Genomic DNA, 16,639 nt, shown 5'->3' on the forward strand with positions numbered 1-16,639 from the left:
TCTATATCATCTCACAACAACAGTCATATATCAATAATTTTATCTCACAACAAACTAACCTCTGACCAGAAACCTTGTGAATTGTTGAGAGGATTTCTATTTACTAAAAGCAAATGTAAGTTTGGGGAGGCACGGCACCTAGCTTGGGACCAGATAAGACATGCCTCTTCAGAACACCTGACACATTCACCCACCACATACATTTGTTTGGACATTGTGTCATACCAACAGGAAAAAAAACACTTCTACTGAAAGAGATGCTCACAATTGCCAAAACATAAAAAAATGGGCCTACAGCTAAACAGGTCATCAGCAGAAACACAAATTACCATCTTGTTAAACTACATAGGGTGCTGTGTTGAATTTCGGACACCATGTTATACAATACACAGACTCAACATTAGTACGCGAAATTGACATTAATTCTGGTAGTTCTCAAATGAACTTAAATAGGGCCTGTCAAGGTTCCTCCCCCACTCTGAACTCTAGGGTACAGATGTGGGGACCTGCATGAAAAACCTCCTAAGCTTATCTTTACCAGCTTAGGTCAAAACTTCCCCAAGGTACAAAATATTACACCCGTTGTCCTTGGACTGGCCGCTACCACCACCAAACTAATACTGGTTACTGGGGAAGAGCTGTTTGGACGCGTTCTTCCCCCCAAAATACTTCCCAAAACCTTGCACCCCACTTCCTGGACAAGGTTTGGTAAAAAGCCTCACCAATTTGCCTAGGTGACTACAGACCCAGACCCTTGGATCTTAAGAACAATGAACAATCCTCCCAACACTTGCACCCCCCCTTTCCTGGGAAATGTTGGATAAAAAGCCTCACCAATTTGCATAGGTGACCACAGACCCAAACCCTTGGATCTGAGAACAATGAAAAAGCATTCAGTTTTTTACAAGATGACTTTTAATAAAAAATAGAAGTAAATAGAAATAAAGAAATCCCCCCTGTAAAATCAGGATGGTAGATATCTTACAGGGTAATTAGATTCAAAACATAGAGAACCCCTCTAGGCAAAACCTTAAGTTACAAAAAAGATACACAGACAGAAATAGTTATTCTATTCAGCACAATTCTTTTCTCAGCCATTTAAAGAAATCATAATCTAACACATACCTAGCTAGATTACTTACTAAAAGTTCTAAGACTCCATTCCTGTTCTGTCCCTGGCAAAAGCAGCATACAGACAGAGACAGACCCTTTGTTTCTCTCCCTCCTCCCAGCTTTTGAAAGTATCTTGTCTCCTCATTGGTCATTTTGGTCAGGTGCCAGCAAGGTTACCTTTAGCTTCTTAACCCTTTACAGCTGAGAGGAGCTTTCCCCTAGCCAGGAGGGATTTCAAAGGGGTTTACCCTTCCCTTTATATTTATGACAGGGCCGATCAGCTAACATTCAAAGATAAGTTAAATCAATACACTGCCTCTATCAACATTAAAAAAAGCCCAAACAAACAGCTGCCTTCTCGGACTGATTCTTGAAAATAAAATCTGGGCTAATGCCATACATCATCTTGAATTACTTGAAGACGTAGAGGATCTGATCTCCATGAGCAATGGATTTTGGAAGTACTAGGCTTAGATATTCAGAAGGTATCCATATGCAGACTAGATTTTCCAAAGCTTCACAATACTTTCCCTCCTGGGAATGGATAGGAATGTAAGCGTCAAAATATCTGACTCTTGGAAAAATGACTGGATTGTAACAGCTGTATAGCAGAAGAGACACATCACATTTCACACACCCAGAACTTATGAAAGTTCAGTCTCTCAGTACTAATGGGCCCTCACTTAATTTTGGTGTATTAGTTTCTACAAGAGTGCTATTTACCAGAATAAAGAGCAACTATGTTACCTACCAAGATTTACATCAGGCAACATTTTATCGAGAAATTGCGTCTCTCCACCATTGGGAGACAGAAAGTCAGCCAAAAGCTGGCTGTTACTCAGCTCTGGATGTTGCAGAAGTTTCTTTGGGGGACATAAAAGAGAGTAGATGAAAGAACATTGTTAAAAATTTGTTTCTCTACAGTAACAACAGATTTTTAAAACAGTGCTATGGTATCCTAGAAATTATACATTCATCCAAATACTTTTTTTTTTTTAACAGAATTAAATATTTAAATGTTTGAGAATAGAACAATTTTAAACCTGTAGACTAAAAATGCCAGCCAAATATTTTACATAGTATTTGGTCACATAAAATAATTTTTATTATATTTGGGAAAAATTGGCATGTGTTAACTTTTATAAGCTTCACAATTATGCAATCTACTTAAAAAACGGAACAACAGTAGATTGTCTGGTACCTGCAGGTACTCCTGAAACTCTTCCCTCTTTGTCTTTAAGAATTCATAGTTCTTTGGACCAATGATCCTTTTTGATGGAAGTTGAGCATCAGGAAAGGTACCTATAAATTAGTAAAAAAGTCAAGCAGATTCATTTATTCTTAAAACCAAAAAGAAAAATTTTAGTATCTTAAATTTCTGCTCAATTCTAAAAAGCAATCACTGAAGTAGGAAGTAAAAACGTACCATGAAATTCTGTTAACTTTGACTCAAGCACATAAAATTCAAGGTATCTTCTATAGACAGACCAGCGTTCAGGTTCATGTCCAACTGAAAAACACACATATTGGAAGTAATATAGGTTCTTTTCTCCCAGGTGGGAGAAAAGAGTTAAGAACAGCAAATATACCACAGAGTACAGAGGAAAAGCCCTCAAATGTGTAAAGTAATCAGTACTGCCAATATTATAATACTACTCTAGCCACACTTAGTTATTTAAATAACTAAAGTAGTGTTAAATCACATGAGAAGCCCAAGGTATGGCTGGTAGACAGGAACGCTACTATGAAGGAAATCTGCATCTAATTCAAGCGTGGGTCTTCTAATTATCTTCTCTCAGTACAGGGCTCTTCCAGTCATCTCCACCAGCTGTTTGTCAAGTGCTACAGTATTCAGATAGCAGAAAGAAGCCCCATTAATGCCCATTTTTACTTCTCTAAAAGGGGAGTTAGATTTTTTTTCTCCCCAAATATCGACATTTCTCTAAACCGATTCTGAAATCCTTGGTTGCAAATAGTTTAAGTTTATTTCCGAGTTACCAAAAAATTTAATTTGCGTAAGAAATCTGCTTTAAAGTTTATAAGAAAAAGCCATGTTCCTGCTCTGGAATGTTTAATAGTAAATACCTATTTGTCTACTTGTAACGGTGTCCATCTGAAAGATACCTGGGCACCAACAAATCTACTTAAAACAAAGTACTATTCAAGAAACAGTGAGTAGAGTTTTCCATTAATGTACCAGCAATATATTTCAAACACATTCAACATTTACCAACATGAATCACAATATTAACATTTTTGTAGAGAAGGAGGAATTCCTAAGCCTTGGTTGGAATTCTGAATAGACTGGACTCCTTTTAGAAGTAATTTGTCACAAGTTCCAGATAGTAAGTGACCATTTTTCCTTCATGCCCACATTACCAAAGACTTAAAATTCATTAGTAAGTCATTACTTTGATGCTAAAATGTGTGTGTGTAGCACATCAGAACAGTCAGATAAATAAAACATAGTAGAATAGACAGTTTGAGCTACATTTTAACGTAGTTTTATTTAATCACAAAAAGTCCTACCTGCCCTTCTATCGTTTCTCTCCACGTCAATACAAAACACAGGAATTCTCTCTTTTCTCTCTTTCCTTTCAAGGGAGGGATCATCAAAGAAGTCCACATATGGAATGCAAATTTTCCATGCAGCAAGGTTACGAGGTGTATTGGGAGTGCTAAGAGTCTCCACAGGAGAATCATCTTCCATTACCATAATGCCTTCTTCAATCTGCAGTGAAAGATTTAAGCATCAAGACCTCCCTGATCTGATTTTTAGTATAGGACACAATTTTTAATTTTGCAGAACATATAGAAGATCAATCTTTGCATAAGAAGTACATGTGATCAGGACCAAAGACAACATATTAAAACAAAATTCTGGAAGGGGGCACGTTCGCGTAGTTGCTATTTTTAGAACTTCTGTATAAAAATCTCTAGACCTGTAGGTTTGTTTGAAGTTAAAAACAAAATTGTTAACAGTTTCTCAGGTGTCAATCTAATATATCACCAGCTGACTCACAGCATGTTAAAGTTTCTTCCTAGCTCTTGGGGAAGGATGAGGCATTTCAAGTACAATATGGTATACGGCACCATCAAGTTTGGTAGTCCATTACCAGCAAAAACAAAATAAAATAAATATTTTAAAGATTCTAAAACATTAAAGGCCTTACATCAAAGGTTACATCTTGTTACCACTCCATTGATTAACTTCAAAAGCTACTTATTTCCCCCAAACATGGCTAGACAGAATCATATCTCAGCTGTCTGGAATTTGGCATAGAAATTAAAATGTGTGAGCAAAAAGAACATTTAGATACAGTGTGGTATGTGCACTGGGGAGAGGGGGGGAAAAGGCAGAAAAAGCTTTAAAAAGTCAATTTGTGCTTCTAAAATTCTAACCCTAAATAACACAGCAAAAATGAGAAAAGCAGAATTTTAGGGGAGATTATTAGGTAGAACTGGGCAACATTTTTCAGTTGAATTTTTTTTGGCTGAAAAATGCAGATATAGATTGACAAACATGAATTCATGTCAATTTCAGGTAACTGTTTTGGACAGAACAAGTAAGTATTTTCAGAAATTTTGATACTTTGGGGCTAGATTCACAGGGGGATTTAGGTGCCCCCATATGCCCAATTTCCCAGTAGTTAGGGCAATCACCTGGATCGTGGGCTACCCAAGTTTGAATCCCTGTTCTGGAGCAGAGACTGGAACATGGCTGTCCCCCCTCCCAGGTGAGTGCCCTAACCACTGAGCTATGGAATCACTCTCAAATTGGAACAGCTTCAACAGGGGAGACAGAGAGAATCACCTAAGAATAACTAATAGCTTGGAAGTTAAGGCACTCACCTGGGATGTGGAAGACCTGGATTCAAATGCTTGGTCTAGAAGACCACCCCCTCTTCCTTCTGTTTTATGAATCTAGCTCTTTATTTCCTTTACTTTTATTTAAACAGTTAAAAATGCCCCAAACAAAATATTTTGGAGCATACAAAATGGCACTTTTCTGACTTTTTCAATATGCAAAAAAAAATAATTAAAAATTGGTTTTGGTTTGACCCATTTTTTATTTTTCAGAATGGCCAACAATCCAAAATATATATATATATATATATATATATTTGCACAGCTCTACTGTTAAGTACGGCCAGTTGATACATTTGGAAAAAACAGATCTTTACCAAAGACAAATATAGTTTTTAGAAGTCAGTCACGTCTTCCTAAATTGTTCAACCTGTCTGCATTTGCCACAAAGCAAACTGAACTGGATTGTTTTCTTTAGTGGGCAGCCAAGTCCCTTCCCTCGTTGTAGACAGGTCTGGTCCTGCCTCTTCAGTTGCTGAACAGAAGATAAACTCCTGTCGGAATAGTAAACTTGGATATGAGAGAAAAAACCTCAAGGCCCTTCATTATGGCTGAGACTGTCAGCAAGGTTCATGAGCCTGCTTAAACTCCAGTGGCTAGTACTTCTCACTATAAGTTAGTACAGATAGAACTGATCTCCATCTTGAACCGTGGAGTAATAAGTGAACTAAAGGAATATCCCATTTTAAAAATAAATTATAAACATAGTAAATTATAAATCCCCACTTTATAAAATTAAATAAAGCAACTTCAATCAAAAAAAACACCACTTATGTGTGAATACACATCAAACTAAAGTCATTTTTTCCCCTCCCCTTTGACTTAATAAATTAGGGCCGAACCTTCTCACCTGCTCTAAATTCAAGTCCAGTTTTGCTTGAAGGAGTTCTGCAGAAATTGGGATAATTGAAGCTATCCACAAAAGCTACAGAGTATACCTGGAAGCCGTTCAGGGGTTTCTACCACAGCTCCTTATCCACTTCTATGGAAGGAGGGCAGAGTTGGGTAGAGGATCCACTTTGGCTTTGTTTACAATAAAGCATTCAAGTGCTCATGGACCAGCTAATTGTACTGCAGTGAATGAAGCACAAATAGAAGCTGGGAATGGGAGACAGGGAATGGATCACTTGATGATTACCTGTTCCGTTCATTCCCTCTGGGGCACCTGGCATTGGCCACTGTTGGAAGACAGGATTACGGAGCTAGAGGACCTTTGGTCTGACCCAGTATGGCCGTTCTTATGTAAATAACTGAGTACATCATTCCAGTCATCTTTGATTAGTTTAAGATTTGCCCTTGCACCTAGCTAGGGCTGCCCTAACTGATTACCATGTGGGCTGTCATTCTGGTCATGTTCTTTCCCAGCAATAATGGCACATATATGTAACCTCCAGCTCTGCAATTGAGCCAGTGAACCACTCATTGTTTGCCAGTTACAAATCTTGCTCTGATGAACCATGTAGTTCACCAGCTAGAACTGCAGCAGAACTGATTACTGCATTCTTCATGACCTCATAGCTGCCAACTTCCCCCTGTCCCTAAAAGGAGGCACCAATAAGGGAGCTGATAGCTGAAGGGCTGGGAGGAGCCCATTTACCAGTGATGCTCTTCCTACTTCAGTTCCATCTGGTGAGTCAGAGGTGTCTTGCATCTATGTGCATCAGGGCAGGATCTACCATCTATGTGCCTCAGGGCAGGATTTACAGCTGGCAGACTTTCAGTGGTGCACTGGCTGAGGTAGTGCAAAACTATAGGGCATTATGGTGTGTCACCTAGTGTTGAGGAAATAATGTGAGGAGCAAAGAACAGTCTCAGCTGGCAATCCACAGCTAGATGATCTGTGGAGCTGAAGCAGTGGGAGCCCTCTCTCAATTGATGAGCTATGGAGGTTCATCTGAGGGACCATTTCTGCCAGCATGTTGCTTCTATCAAAGCACTCAATCATCTGAGCCTGAACTGAGTGGACCTCTAACAGTGTTTATCCCCTATAAACTATAGGGTAATCTGAACCAGTTGAAGGCCCACCAGCAATCAACCATAGAACTTTTGAGTGAGTGAGAGGCAAGGTGCATTTCAATCTTTTGAGAAGCAACAATTTTTAACCCCTACAAAAGGTCTCCAGTATGAAGCCTTAATCAGACCCTGCAGCTACAACTGGTGGTAGACACTGAGTAAATGGAAAACAATATTTCAGGCCCTGCCATGCACAGTAGGAGCACACTTGTTCCACTGTCTTTTAGTCCTTACATGCCTGCAAAGTTGGTTTGTTTTACATTTTGTTAGGTGGTGGGAGGAGGTAGAGAAAGGATTTTGCACACTATACCTAGAATACCAAATTTCACCACTCTGTTGCACTTTTGCCCATGTTTAAAGTCGTCACTTCAGATAATGATCTATTTTATTCTACACCTATTACAAAAGTAATTCTAGATATAAACAGGTAAGAGCTAAGTAAGAGTAATCAGAAAAAAAAACCTGTTACTAATCTTTCTGTAACTTATTCTTCAAGATCATAGAACTGGAATGGACTTCGAGAGGTCATCTAGTCCAGTCCCATGAACTCATGGCAGGACTAAGTATAATTTAGACCATCCCCGACAGGTGTTTGTCTAACCTGTTCTTAAAAATCTCCATCGATGAAGATTCCACAACCTCCCTAGGCAATTTATTGCAGTGTTTAACCACGCTGACAGTTAGGAAGTTTTTCCTAATGTCCAGCCTAAGCTGTCTTTGCTGCAATTTAAGCCCATTGCTTCTTGTCCTATCCTTGGAGGTTAAGTAGAACCATTTTTCCCAGTGGCATCCTTCAGGCAAGCTCTAGGGCCCGCTCATGCGCTGGTATAAGGGATCCGACTGGCCCCATACCCTCCCAGTTCCTTCTTGCCAGCTAACTCCGACAGAAGGGCAGGAGGGCGGGTCATGGAATGAACATCAGCAACACATCTCCAAGAACAACAGTCATGGAAAGGTTAGTAACCATTTTTCCTGCTTCGAGTGCTTGCTCATGTCCATTTCATGTTAGGTGACTCACAAGCGGTACCCGAGGAGGTGGGCTCAGAGTTCATGGACATGCAGATTAACAGGGAAAAAACACACTAAATGATCACATTGCTGAAGCAACAGAAGCTGTTTCAACGACCGTCACGGGTGGTAAGAAGGAACTGAGAGGGCACGGGGCTGGCCGGGCTCCTAATATTAGCGCATGGCACCAGAGGGCGCTAAAGCCAGCCCAACGGATACCCCTGAGAGAAAAATCTCCAGCAACAGTGCACGTAGCTCACGCACACCTAACATGGAATGGAGGTGAGCAAGCACTCAAAGAGAAATACAAGTTATGCATTTCTGTTATCAGCAAAAATAATATTGCTTTGGCATAAGTGGCATCAGTCAACTATCCATAAAGATTTTACAAGCAAGCTTATCAAGTTTCACTAAAATTAGCTTCAGGTCATTTTGCCCACAAAAGCCCTGTAACTGGCAACTCACTCAAATTATTTCCAACATGAACAGCCTTTGCTATAGAGCATAATCCCTTACATCATCTCAACCATCCATTTCTAGAACTCAATAACAGACTGAAGTTGTATATTAATAGTTTTTTTTGTAACTTTGTCTTTCAATTAAAAAAAGACTGAAGTGTAACATAAGTATGTGGAGCTATTTATTTCAATAAATATGAGATTGTGTTTAAAGTTCTTTATACATTTCTGTTATGATCTCTCTCATTGTACCTAAGATGTTAGACTCTTTAACGAATCTATAGTTTTTCCAAAAAATCAAACTTAAAAAGAGTTGATTACTGAGGAATGAAAAATTCAAATACAATTCTGCTTTTCTTGGATAGCTGAAAAATTAGAAGAGAAAAAATACACTCTTGCTTTATTTCAGCCTAGTAGGATGAGAATTAATCCTTTAAGAGCAGGATACTGGACAATCTGTTTTCTGCCCCTTCCTCGGGAGCATTACACTACAGTCCAATGATGAGTGACATCACAAGACCTAAACTCTACAAGACAGCAAAGCAACACTGCTCATTTGAAGATATGATAGTCTGAAGAGCTATCCTATACCTTGTGGATCCTTTAAGAAAAAGGGGAAACATACAGATTCCAAAATCAATTATTCTGTTTTTACCATTTTGGATACAAGTTGGGTGGGGAGGAGCTATGGGGGGGAGGGGAGATGAAAGATTCAAATTCATGTAAACCTTTTATATTTTTAATTTTCCAGTAGTGGAAAATGGACCAGCACAGCATCAAAGAACATAGCACAAAGTTGATTAAATGTAATGTACAGTGGAATAGTTATAAGTGCCATAGAAAGTCTCAAATTCACATGACTTAAAAACCAATGTATTTCCATAAATTCAGGAGAAATCATCACAGAAATAAATTTAAATAATTAAAAATTCATGACTATCAGGCAGTTTGTGACCAACTTAATTTCCCTCATTTCCCACACCGTCCTCATATTTCCTTGCCTACATCTGTGCCATGGATACCAGGGCATCAACCTCCTGACAGCCAGTTTGCTATTCAGTCACTGCTGTTGCTGTTTGGTGTACAAGAAAAAATCTAGTTGCAAGAGAAGCCTGGCAAAATAGCTGTGGCAAGCATGAGTTATGGACCCACATGGTTACTCCAGTGTAAACAGCTCATCTAGGATCAGGGAAATGAAGGCAGTGTGAGTGCAGAATATACATATTAACACATTATTTCAATTTATTTCCCTCTGAAGAACAGCTGTAGGGACACCAGGGTTCAGAGATTTTTAATGATTTCTCTTATTGTATCTTGTGTATCTTATTGTGTCACTGTATCTGTCTTTTTAAGGAACTTGTGACAATTTACAATTTAGGCAGTGTCCTATCTGCTCCATATTAGCCATGATCACTAAACCAAATTTCCATCATCTAACAGTAAAAGTTTGAAAAATGTAATCAAATATAAAAACTATGGAAAACCCAATTAGCTCAGTTCCACCTAGAACTGGGATTTCTGCAATAAATCGAAACTAAGGTTCTTCTTTTAAAATACAAGAAAAGTGAATTGCCTTCTAGTCAAGAAACAGCAGAGTACGTGGTCCCACCATCTGAGCTGAAGTCAGTCTAATACTGTATTTTGAAATTTTCCGTGATTTAATATGTCACCCCACAAAGCAGATGGTTCCACAAAAGAAATAAAGAAAAAAATTGGAAGTAGTCTTAATGCTCTTAAGCCTTACAGGCAATGTTCCATTTTGCCCATGTGTACAGAGAAAACAGTGTGGTTCCCTCAAACATCCATCCTTTAACCGCAATATAGCGTTGTACCCCACCCAAATCCGTGATCTCCTCTCTCCAGCATAAGGTCAGACATACACTTGGCCTTCAGGAACATAGCTTAAAGGCAGCTATGCCAATTTTTCAGACATCCAGTTCCTATAGCTTTATCACAGGTTGCTTCTACCACCGCCTATCACCAAGAGCTGGAATGGAAAATATTATAAACACACACACACCCCAACAAACCCCCCCGCAATGGTTTCCTCTGAAATGCTACTAAAAGATACTCTACTTCAAAAATTCATGAGAATGAGACTTATGGAGCAAAACACAGTTTTGTACATTTTAAGTGATACTTGCTTATGTATCAATTATGCAACCAGAAAAATATTTTCAGCCATTAGTATAAAAGCAGTATTGTGAGAGATATTATTCAAATAATTACTAAAGATTTGGCCCTGAATCACGATAGCCCTATGACAAAGAAAGGACTGAGGTATGAAAGACCCCAGGACTTTACTGCAAATATTTACTAGACTGAAAAGTAACAGTTGGTCATGACACTACTTGACAAAGATTACTTTCGTAAAGAGAACATTACTTTCTAATACTTCTCTTTACCCCAGCAATTAACTCTTGGAATTACCCGAACTGGGGAGATGCCCAAATCTTGTGCTCACTGAGTAAATAACTTAGTAGTACTAAGAGAACAAGGAAACTGGAAAAATGCTGTGACCCCTAGGATGGCACGGTGGAATAGCCTATAATATAAAAAGGAAAGGAAAAGAAGGGACAGAAGCTGAAAGTATTTAAAGATTCTGGAAAACCAACAGCCCTGTGATTTAGGAAAAATGTAAAATTTCTACTCACAAAATCATCCTCTCCTTCAGTTAAACCATAGTTAGGTAGCACAGCTCCTTCCATTGTGTTGCTCTTGAATACTCCTCTAATTTTGCTGCCTAATCTGCTGATTGCAAATGATTCTCCTCTTTTCTGTGTGGCCCTAAGGATTATACAAAAACAAAATTCACAGCATAGGGCAAATTGTAGTACTAGCCACTGAATATAATTTAGAGATAAGAGTGAGCAATTGTATGAAGTATGGAACTGATGTGTAGGTTTACACTTTTTAGTATTACAGATTCACTGGCTGTATTGCATATTACAGAACAATTTAAAATGTATCAGTAAAATACATCTGCTAGGGAGGAAGAAAAAAAAAGAGCATTTAGGACATGGACTAAAATTTCAGCTATAAACTAACACTGATGTTCTTATTACAGCATTACTTTGGAATGAAACACACAACAATCTATTTTCATAACACTAACTTCCTAATACAATGTGTTTTAGTAAAAGATTGCAAGGACTGACAATGACCTTTTCAGCGAGTGATTGTAGCAACACAACAGTTTCTGGCATCAGAGCGTTCATCCATATTTGTCAAGTACAGCACATTTAAACACACTGTTTATTTTCTTTATAAACATCAAAACATTTATACAGACGCATGTGATGCAAGATGGACTGTGACTTACTTCAAAGCAGCAGGGAGAGTAGGCAGAAAGCCAGACAGGAGGGTCAGAACTTACAAAACATGAAGGAAAACAGAAACAGATGAAGACTCCTAGCTCAAGAAGGCAATTTGCCCTAGAGATGAAGGCTTAATGCAAATTTAAGTCTTGTTCAGAGCTAGAACTACTTATGATAAAGAGTATCCAAAAGCCGCAAGTTCAAGTAAAAAGGGCAGAGGCATTACGCATGAAGCCTGCAGTCTTCATTGTAGCCACATGTTACAGCACATAAATGCATGCACGCCATATATACTGCCCTTACATCAGACCTGAAAAAGAAAACTTATTTCTTGTACTAGAAATGTACAAATTAATAGTCTGAAAAAACCCTATTGGGGCAGGAGGGTACATATTCCTAATGAATATAGTTATCTGAAGTTTTCATAAAGCTTGTTACAAATCTGCTAGGTGAACTGTAAAACTGAAAATTGTGAAAAAAGTGGATAGCTCATTTGGCATTCAAAGGAGTAATGAACATTTTAAAAAAACTAAAAACTATTCAATGTTTATTTTCTAATTATATGAAAATTTTTAGTAATAGTTACAAAGATTCTTTAAAAATCCATCAGGAAAGCAGAACAGTGGGCAGAGCAGGTGAAGTGTCTTTATTGCCTTAAGAGCTGCAGTGACATCACCAGTTGACTCTGAGGACTTTTTTGTTAAAAGGGGACTTGAATGTTTGTTTTCAATCTTACCTGCTTATAACTCTACTCAATTTTTTCTGTATATTGAATTTTAAAATTCAATTGTTATAATCAGTTCTTTGTTCTCCCAAGCCCATTTCGCTCTCCAAAGTCTAATTCACTGTCATCTCCTACCTAAAGACAGGCCCAAACACATACTTATTTTTATAGATGGTGCTCGTAGCGCCCCCTATTATTACATGTCTTACACTTCCTATTATAAGACCCTGTTTTCAGGTGCTTATAATTTTGCCAAAGTTTAACCATTTGTACTGAGTTTTTTCAGATAGGCGTCTGCCTCAGGCTGAATTTTGTGGAAGAAAACAGCCAAAACCGTTCTGCCATTTCCAAGAACGAGGCTAGAGGAAAATGCATTGTTTTGCCAATGTTAAAATAATTGAGAAACTCTAACACCCCATGCTTTGGAACAGGAACTTGATGTTTGCCATAAGGTTTGTGTCAGGAATGTGACTTTTGCTGTCCCTGAGAAAATCTGGCCCAATTGTAAGTCTTCACCAATCATGGATTGTACTACTCAGCAGAGACTTGTTAGAGTTTCATAGCTAGAATCTCTGAAGATTCCATCAGCGCTGAGCATGACCTAGCCCAGGGCTGCTACAGGCCCAAGGGGAGCTGGGCGTCATGACTAAGAGCACAGAGCCTGTCTGTCCTGTGCTCTCAGTGACTCCCTGTTGGGTGCAGATAAAGTGGAGGAAGAAGCTGCCTGATATTCTAATGCCAAGGAAGGCACAATTTTCTTTTCTCTCCTTCTCTCCCCCTCCCCCCCCCCTTTTTTTTTTTTTAAGTGATAGGCTCTGGAAGCATGTGACAAGGAGCAAGGAAAAAACTTTGAATAAAGTCTACAAAATAACCAGCACCCTATCAGCAATAAAACTTTGAGACATACAACTAATATGCTAAGTTAATATGAGAGAACAAAATAGGTAAAGGCCAGGAAGATTATATTTTGTATATTTTAATATTTGTGTGTATGAGAAATAGTCATTAAACCAAGACCAAAACCACTGTTTGCTAAAAACTTAGAGAATGAACATGCAGTTAGTTTGCCGTTTCAAATGAATTTAGCCCAAAAAGAGTTTGCATGTGTTTAAAAATGAAACAGTTAATGTCTGTTAAAAAGGCAGTACGATGCAGTCATGATAGATGCAATTTAACATTAACAGGCAACAATTATGGCATATTATCTTGACTTACCGAAAGTCATCCAAACTCAGGCTACCTCTGCAACAACAGGTACAAGAAATTACCCCACAAGCCCAGAAGGAGAGAGACTCCCAAAGACAGAGACAGATTTATTTCAAGCAACACTAAACAGCCTAGAACTTTCATTGCAATTAGCATGACTGCTGTTGTATTTATAAAGGTCTCTACCAATCTCCAGACAAATATTCTCAAAATAGCATGTAAATATCCAAAATTTACCAGAGATCAATACACATGCATTTGGCTGGGATAGTTGCATTTAATTTTTAGACCTCAATCCTGAAAACATTTAAGTGTGTTGTAGACGTTAAGCATTTAAGTAATTCCAGCTTAAAGGGACTACCCTCATTCCTAAAGTTAACCATGTGCATAAATGCTTGAAAATTCAGAACCTTAGGCTGTAATTCAGGTTTGATTCATACAGGAATTTACCCTGCTTGATGGAGTCTTTAAAGAAAAAATGTTTTCTGGGAAATATTTATAGACATTTTATAAATGAATAAAACAGTTTGTAAAGAACTTTAAAGATGCAAAGGGCTTTTTATGTTGATTCATAGATTTTAAGGACTGAAGAGACCATTTAATTATCTAGTCTGACCTTTTGCATAATATGGGCTGTAACATTTTCCCAGTAATTCCTGCACCAAGCACAATAACTTGTGGATGAACTAAAACAAATTCATGCTAAAACCAATAATAAACAATGTTCTTAAAGAGAAGTTATTGGTTCTGATACACGGGAGCCCCCACATACTGGATAGAGTAAAGGAAGGGGGAAAAAAAGACTGAGATCAAACTTCCTACACTTCTAACAGTGTTTTAAAAACCACCAACTCATTCTACAAGGTCTCAGACTGTTCTTTAGTCATGTTCACTGTTCCTTCTAAGCTGTGCCCGTGTGCGCACGCACACAGATCCTAAACCCTGCACACACGGCAAAACACCGTGCACACAAAAATTTGCACAGAAGAAATTTTTTGCGCATACGGCCTGTCAAAAATTAGAGGTAACATTGGTCATGTTACTTGTGAAACCTGAATTATGTTCAGCCGAATGGAACCTAACACTGAAGTATAAATAGTACACAGCACAACTTGACAATGATACTGGCCACCATTTTTGGCCTCCACTTGGCAAATCGGTACTGTATTTTGTTGTGTTTCTGATACATCAAAAGCTAGCATGTCTATTTTTTATATATTTTTCTGTATCCCTCTGCCACACAGGATAAAGCAGGTACATCCAGAGGTTTGGAAATCTGGGTATACTGTATGGTTTTTGTTTTTTTTAAAACTCTGCCATCTTGGAAGCAAATTCAGAATTGAAAAGATTTTAATTTTTTCTTCCCAAACTCCAAGATCAAGGGTATCTTAAAGAAATCAGATTCAGAGCTTAAATGTGTTTGTTATAACCATTAAATATTAGCGGGAGAAATTGTTACAGTTCTCACAGGATCCTATTGAGCTGATTTGTAAAATGAAACATCTCACATGGCTGTTTTCTACGTTACTGGAAAAAGTGATTCAACGTGGAAATCAAACACTAGAGTCAACTCTTTCTATTTTGCTTTCTCCAATGTGTTCTGTATAACTCACTATTGCCATATTATCTTAATGTTATTGGACAGGTCCTTAGTTTGAAGGGGTTTTTCACTCTGACATTTCAAAAAAAGGATTGTAAGTCTGAATCTCATACCATTTTTTAAAATAAAAAAGCAATAAAAACACTAAGTGAAGTACCGCTTCACATATTACTTGCTGCTCCTGTAAGTAATCTACAAATCTAAAACTAAGTTTAGAAATCTAAATAAGTTAACATTGAACAGTACTGTATATTTGGCAGAAGATTCAATCATATAAACAAACATTTTTAAAACTTTCAACTGCAAAAACGTATTAAAAGGTTTAACACACCTACCTGTTAAACTTTGAATTGCGTGTTGGGGATTCAGCTCCTCTTAAGAGCTGCCTGAAATACTAAAATAGAACAGTTAATATGCACGTAAGTGTTGGCTTCAAGTTTTCTATTTTTTTCCTCTCTCTTTACTAGTAGTTTACAGTTGTAAATATTAATAATTAATTATGTTTCTTGCTTCTAACTTCACAGCTGTTGAGGATTTAATACAAGTATATTAGAAACACTATACAAGTCTCTGCAGTTGAGATATTGTATTTCACATAAGACCACTTTAAATGGTCAGTTCTAAGGAACTTACAACATAATTTATGCTTTCCCAAGGGCAGCCTTACAGGCATGGAGGGGCAGGCTTTCTACTAAAACTAGGTCTTCACTAGAAATATTGCAGCACCACAGCTGCAGCAGTGATGCTATATATAGTGCTTCCGTGTAGACAATCACTATAGCGATGGGAGGGGTTCTTCCATCACTGTAATTAAGCCACTTCACCGAGAGGCAGTAGCTAGGTCAATGGAAGACCTACATTGGAGGTTGTCAGCTTAACTACATGGCTTGAGAGATTTTTCACACCCCTGAGCAACGTAGCTAGGTCAACCTAACTTTTTAGTGTAAAACGGATACGAGTCCTGAAGTGCTGTTGTAGTCTGAAAAACAATTAAGAAGAACATTCATGGTGTTCCACATGTATTATATGTCCATTACTTCTAGACAGAAATTGAAACTATAAAAGTAGAAAAAAGCCTTTTTCTAAAAGAAAAGTAAGTGCTGCAAACTCAACATAATAACTGAAAAGGAAGTTTTATTCTTTCAGGCTCTTGCACCATCAAAAATTCTGGAACTGGAACTAATTAACAGTTCTGTTGATGTGAAAGCCACTAAGAACCTAGCTCCCTTTAGGAGGCCACTTCTACTCCACAAACTTATGTCGATGCAAGTTATATCATCATAAAGCTGTCACTGTTAGTACATCACTTGTGCGACTGCACACTTGGCTCCTT

General features: G+C 38.0%; 1 protein-coding gene across 4 annotated transcripts in view; it reads right to left on the minus strand.

Annotated features, from left to right (window-relative positions):
• The window catches only part of SNX14 (sorting nexin 14), a 78,671-nt gene that overhangs the window by 24,858 nt on the left and 37,174 nt on the right, over positions 1–16,639 (minus strand). For 2 of the 4 annotated variants that reach the window (XM_084623616.1, XM_084623617.1), the window contains exons 15-21: positions 15,642–15,700; positions 13,716–13,742; positions 11,114–11,246; positions 3,643–3,844; positions 2,540–2,623; positions 2,315–2,415; positions 1,865–1,976 (exon numbers count right to left, since the gene is read on the minus strand). In XM_084623616.1, the coding sequence (XP_084479742.1) occupies positions 1,865–1,976; positions 2,315–2,415; positions 2,540–2,623; positions 3,643–3,844; positions 11,114–11,246; positions 13,716–13,742; positions 15,642–15,700 (718 nt within the window). The remainder of the gene's footprint in view (positions 1–1,864; positions 1,977–2,314; positions 2,416–2,539; positions 2,624–3,642; positions 3,845–11,113; positions 11,247–13,715; positions 13,743–15,641; positions 15,701–16,639) is intronic. The other 2 variants (XM_084623618.1, XM_084623615.1) reach the window with 1 other exon arrangement.

The sequence above is a fragment of the Lepidochelys olivacea genome, assembly GCF_965140295.1.
Source record: "Lepidochelys olivacea isolate rLepOli2 genome assembly, chromosome: 3".
Taxonomy (NCBI): Eukaryota; Metazoa; Chordata; order Testudines; family Cheloniidae; genus Lepidochelys; species Lepidochelys olivacea.